This window comes from Quercus suber, unplaced genomic scaffold (assembly GCF_002906115.3).
Source record: "Quercus suber isolate HL8 unplaced genomic scaffold, Cork oak 2.0 scaffold_234, whole genome shotgun sequence".
Lineage (NCBI taxonomy): Eukaryota > Viridiplantae > Streptophyta > Magnoliopsida > Fagales > Fagaceae > Quercus > Quercus suber.
The window spans coordinates 67,787-73,895 of record NW_027069691.1 but is presented as its reverse complement, the minus strand read 5'-3'; the positions used below and the strand labels follow the sequence as shown (position 1 = coordinate 73,895).

At 37.9% G+C, this 6,109-nt stretch overlaps 1 protein-coding gene across 1 annotated transcript; it reads right to left on the bottom strand.

Annotated features, from left to right (window-relative positions):
• Window positions 1-4,514: 4,514 nt before the first annotated feature.
• Window positions 4,515-5,872, bottom strand: LOC112035582 (histone H1). The gene is made up of 2 exons (XM_024068418.2): window positions 5,502-5,872; window positions 4,515-5,409 (listed from the first exon to the last, which is right to left on the bottom strand). The coding sequence occupies exons 1-2, from the start codon at window positions 5,682-5,684 to the stop codon at window positions 4,705-4,707; spliced, it is 888 nt and encodes a 295-aa protein (XP_023924186.1). The 5' UTR covers window positions 5,685-5,872; the 3' UTR covers window positions 4,515-4,704.
• Between the last annotated feature and the right edge of the window lie 237 nt (window positions 5,873-6,109).

The window sequence follows — 6,109 nt, the reverse complement described above, 5'->3', positions numbered from 1 at the left end:
AAAAATTAAGGTGAGAAATTAAAGAGAGAGAATACCCCTTCGCTAATATAAAATAACTAATTAATAATAAAAAATAGCAGGAGTACAATTAAAAACACACACACAAATAGGGATTACACATTGTAAAGAAGAGAAACTAAAAAAAAAAAAATGGTGGGTGAGGGGGAGGGGGATGTCCCAAAAAGCCACCACAATCCACTCATAAAGTGATCTAACAAACAGAAGCTGCAACTTGAATAGAGCTTTTAGCTTATTTAGAAGGAGCTTGGTGCCCTTCAAATTCCTAGCATTCCTTTATCTTTAAATGCACCACATTAGGCATAACAGATCAGCCTTCCCAATCATTCTACCCCACTATTACCAGAACGCCCTCTCCAACATGCCAAGTTCACCTCAACTTTCATAGGTTTAAATGATATAATAAAAAATGACCAAAAGACAGAGTTAAAAGCTCCCATGTGATCAAACAATGCAGAACAAGGCAACCACTATCTAACCAGTAACCTTACAAATACAACCCAATCAGCTATATTTATTCCTACTTCCTGAGATTCTATAACATTGGAATTTTGACCAATGTCACGGTCTAAGTAAAAAAAAAAAAGAGCCATGTTTTGGTGGTCCTTTTGCCTGCCAAATGTCCCTCAAACGGTGACAACCCCATCATGTCCTAATAGCAAGACAGTCAACCAAAATTTAACTATCGCTTAATCACATACCATGCATACACATGGCAAAGCCTTTTGTGAACAAGGATGATGGCCACAGTATCAATTCCTTACAATTTAAGATCAACTCCCAGAGAGAGGATTTCTTCATTGGTATGAATCGAATCATCCCACCCATCCACCACTAGTCCTTACCGACAACATTGATGGTGATGTTTAACAGATGCAACTAACATAGTTGGAAATTTTTCTTGTGGAGAGCATAATGTCTATATCTTCCCTGCACAGAAACCCAACTCAGCTATAAAAGCCTAGCACAAAGATCCTCAACAACCCCGATCCTTGACATAGCATGGAATGGTTGTATTGCTTTGACCTAGAGAGGGTTTAAACAGTTACAAAACCTAAAGAATGATGGAAACAATATATTGTGAAGTCCATATAGTCCCTCATGATAATCTTTATCTTAAAATAAAAATACAAAAAATAAAATAAAATAAAAATTGATGGGGTAGGCAGATACAACAATAATCAAACCTTAGTCCTAAAATTTTGGAGTCAACTATGGATTCTCAATAGACCAGTCAAGGTTGACCACATATATTCTATTCTGCCAAAATGCAACATGATTAATTTCCAAGAACATATGGACCCTATCATCAACAATCAACTTTTTTCGTGCACTTGTTAGCAGATACTGACCACAACTGCGTGATCAGCAATATTGATGACACGTGATATATCAGAGTCTAATGCTTCTCTTCTTCTTATATTATACACCCAATAATGTCTGAAAATTTCCTCTGACACTAATTGAAGTAAATCTTGGAAGATGGACATAACAAAGAAATAAAATCGTGTACTAATACAATTTGATGGACCATCTTGATTTCCAATTAAGACTATATCATAACCTGGCAGCCTGGCATAAAAGGTATCAGATTAATGACTACATTCCATCCTTTAGGAACAAAGGACCTACCTAGAAATTACTGCATATAGGAATTATGTTTGTTATTTAATACAAAACTAATAACATAAGAAATTAAGAATAGTATCAAATGGGTTTCACACAATCGAACAAATAATAAAGAAAGTTACCTTTCATGAGATGTACGTTATTCATTCAATGCAACTGCAAAATGAGTAGCTGTTTTAGATATCTAAGACCATCCAACAGTTGATTCCCAAATAAATGCCACTCCAGATGATATTTTGCATATCATTGAGGTCATGAAAACCCAAATGTCACCTATAAGCTAAAAATGGAATCAAAGTCAGCAGGAGGCAGACAAAGAAAGTAATTCAACGTGAACAGGATTAGCATTCACACACACATAGGTTATGCAATGGAGAAGTTTGATAAACAAATAGCATAGAGCATCATAAAAACATATGGGAAATATGAAAATGTGCTGAGAGACTTGTGGATACATGTGACATATGTTTATTAATCATTAATGTGATCACTATTCAAATGGGTGTATTCATTGGGCTCCATTGCACGTCCAACATATCTCAAATGACTCTCCCTCATTTTATCTGCATCCTTCTAAATTATACTTATTGCTACTTCACAGAGCCATCAAAATCGTATTAATTTCTAAAATTAGAAACCTATTTATGAGTTTCTGGAATGCTAAGATATCAATATATCACTTTTGAAAAGATAAAGGATGAATTCAACATCTGAGCCAAAGCATTTTAGGATGTAAAATTCACGCCGCCTCTAGAGGGCTTATACAACATCCCATTTTCTCTTTTACATGATCAGATTTATTCGCTTAGCACCTCAAAGTTGACACATCCAAGCCACTGAGTAAAATCAAATTTAGTATTCTTGAGAACAAACCAAAAATGTCAAACCTGTCCAGATTATGCTAATTTGATGCACACTAATGCACGAAGTCCATCAGCGTTCCACATCATTGCAAACAATGATTTGGAAAGAATGTTGCAATCAAATTCAGTAGTTTTCCAAAACTATTTCATTTTGAATCAGTTAAAATAATATCAGAAGTGACTCACACCAATAATAGTTTCCAAATAAATGCTACTACAAAAAAGGTTGCTAACACCAGCCAGTCTTGAAAGTTTAAAATGTAAATCTCTGAGGATTCCTTATCTTAAGAAATAGATTAATGGATAACAAAGATCATATCACTTATAACTACTTCCAACCCCAGCAAAGTTCAACATTATTATCAGCATGTACCAGACACTGTCGAGTTGTCCATGATAAGACATCGTTCAAAACAGAGCACCATGTTAACTGTAACGATAACATGCATCTCACTAAGCCAATTTTTAAAAGCATTGGCATACCATGCTTCCACATTTCTAAGTTGCGGTTTTTCTTGAACCAACTCTAAAAACAAAAAGGAGCATAGATCCATATTCTGTTTGGAAAAATCCATGCATTCCCTTGGTTAAAAGGTTCACTTTTCTCCCTTTTAAATGCAAACCATCATAACATCATTCACTTTGAATCAACAATGGCTATATTGGATGAATTAATTTTGCAGAAGAGTCAAGTCTTAAGAAGAGAAAAGGAAATGTTCGTGATGATTCTTTAGGAAGCTTTGATAAAGAAGCAGCAGTCGGGTACAATACATACCATGAAGAGGCATGTGAGAGAAATGCTTTCATTTCAAGTAAACCACTGCAACTCTGGAAATAATCAAAATCACATACGTTGCAACCAAATGGTGTATGTTTTGTTTTGAGTTGTATCTAGACTATAGAAGAAGACATGTTGATGGAGTAAAAACCAACACGTCTGCCAGTCCCATAATTCTGTTTGGAATATTTTATTTTTTATTTCTTGCAACTATTTTTAACCTTTGAATCACAACTCACCATCCAGTTCCTCCAGTCGCAGGTTTTGTCATTCCATAAACAAAAATTCAAAAAGTAAATGAGCACATTGAACTGAAGAGTATATGAAAAACACAAAGAGTAAGCGCAATGGAAGCGAAATTGCAGAGTAGGAGAAGAAGTCGATATATCCTCTTGACCTCCAGACAGACTAGTCCATTGTGGTTTGTAACTTTTGTTACAACAACATAAGATATATACAGATATGAAAATGAGAGAGCAATATATATGTGTATATATATATATATTGCAAACCTAAGAAATTTCATTTAAATTAACGTTCCCTTCCCAATCCAATTCCAACCATATACATACATATGATAAGGATTTTACGAGAGATGACAGACAAGTCTTTATTAGTCACTGCGAATCTCATTTCTTAGTCTAGTTTCGAAATCCACAAAAGAACAAATAAATGTATATAATGAAATGAATGTAGCATTGAGAAATGAGTGTGATTTCAGTGTTTATTCAATTTGCAGTGGCTAAATTCAAAACAAAGCGTATTTCTAAGTAGCTATTTTCTAAGCGAAAAAACCCAGAGAACGGGAGAGAGAGAGAAATGAGTGTAAAAGAGTATTTACCAAATCTTAGATAAGAAGGCGAGTGAGTAGGAAGGAACTAAAGCGCGGTGGTGGACTTGGAATCACAATCACGCAATAACAGGCGTACGAGAGAGAGAGATGCGCTTTCTTTCTTTCTTTCATTACGGAAAACAGTTTTTGCATTTGCATTGCATTGAAACCCTCTGATTAAAAAAAAGAAACCATTAGAGAGAGCCTCTAAATTCACCCCCCCCTCTCTCTCTCTCTCTCTCTCTCTCACAACTTAACTCAACAGCTTTAATTAATTAATAAAAAAACACCTTCTTCATATTCATATCTCATGATCTCAACTACTACTACTACTACACTTCTCAAATCCCTAGACATCATAATTAAAATTAGAATATAAAAATAATAATACTAATAAAAACCGAAAGAGCTTTTTTTTTTTTTTTGTTATATAATCGGGGCGTATTGGAATGGATCCAATTACACCCGGAAAAGAAAAGGAAAAATTTACAAAACTACCCCTACAACAAACAAAACAAACACCTACTAGTAAAGTAAAAAAAAAAAAAACTCTTTTATCAATGATAATGATGATGATCTCGATCTCATTTCCTTCCCCCTCTCCTTGTTGTTGCCTTCTTTGCCGGCGATTTAACGCTCTTTGTCTTCACACTCTTAGCAGCCGGCGCCTTCTTAGTCTGCGCTGCCTTCTTTGCCACTGCTGCTGCTGGCTTTGGAGCCGCCGCCCTCTTCCCTGGGGAGGTCCTCGTCGATGTCCTCGATGCCTTCGCAGGCGGCTTTGCTGTCGTCTTTGCCTTTGCAGCAACAGTCTTTGATTTAGCAGGGGCTGCCTTTGCCTTGGGAGCTGCCTTTGCCTTAGCCGGAGCAGCCTTTGGCTTCGGTGCAGCAGCCTTTGGCTTTGCCGCAGCTTTGGGCTTTGGCTTCGCCTTCGGCTTAGCAGGAGCGGCTGCCTTGGTCTTCGCAGCTGGTTTTGACTTGGCAGGAGCAGACTTGCTCTTAGCGGCGCTAGGCTTGGGCTTAGGCTTAGGAGCAGCAGCTGCCTTCTTCTTAGGCTTAGCAGCAGCAGCAGCAGCAGCTGGCTTAGGAGCAGTTGGCTTGGAAGCTGGAAGCTTGAAGGAGCCCTTCACCTTAACGAGCTTATTAGCAGCAACGAGCTTCTTCAAATTGGAGAGCAATAGCTTCTTGAAGTTTGGCGGAAGTTGCTTGTGCTTCTCTTCGATGTGTTTGGAGATCGCGTACTGGCTCGAACCCGTCTTCTCTTTCAACGTCACTATCGCATCCTTAACCATCTACAAAATAACACAACACCCGCGGATCCGTCTCAGAATTTTATCAAAATTTGAATTCAAATAATTAATTAATTAATTAATAATAATAATACCTCTTCGTAAGGAGGGTGAGAAGGGGGCTTTCTAGGACCGGAGGGCTTTCTGGCTTTAGGCTCCTTGGCTTTCTTTGGCTTGGCAGTTTTGGGTGGCTCTGTATCCTCGGCCGCCGGTTCGATTGGTTCTGGCTCGGGAGCCAACTCGACGGGAACAATGGGTTCTTCGATGGTGGTCGCCATTGGGGGAGGAGGACAGCAATTGAGCTTTTGCAAATGGAAATCACAAGAGAAGAGAAGAGAGATTTAGATCTAAAATCGAGAGAGAGAAAGAAAGAAGAAGAAGAAGAAGAAGAAGAAGCCTGAATTGTGTTGTCTTGTGTTCACTGGTAATTTTGATGTTTGTTTGTGTGAGAGGGGAAGACGGAAATGGAAGAGATTAAATAGTGGTGTAGCTGAAGGGTAATATCCAGGAACTCAATTCTCATTGGTTGACACCCCTACCACGCGGATCGCATCCTTTCTTAAATTTAAATTTTAGCCGTTCGATATTTCCTTATCCACGGTTCATAATGCTTCGATGGGGAGGGTTGGAATGAAAGGGGGTATGGATGGGTGGGTGTTTAGGACAGTTTAGGTGTGCTTTTAACCTCTATTCATCCGCTCAT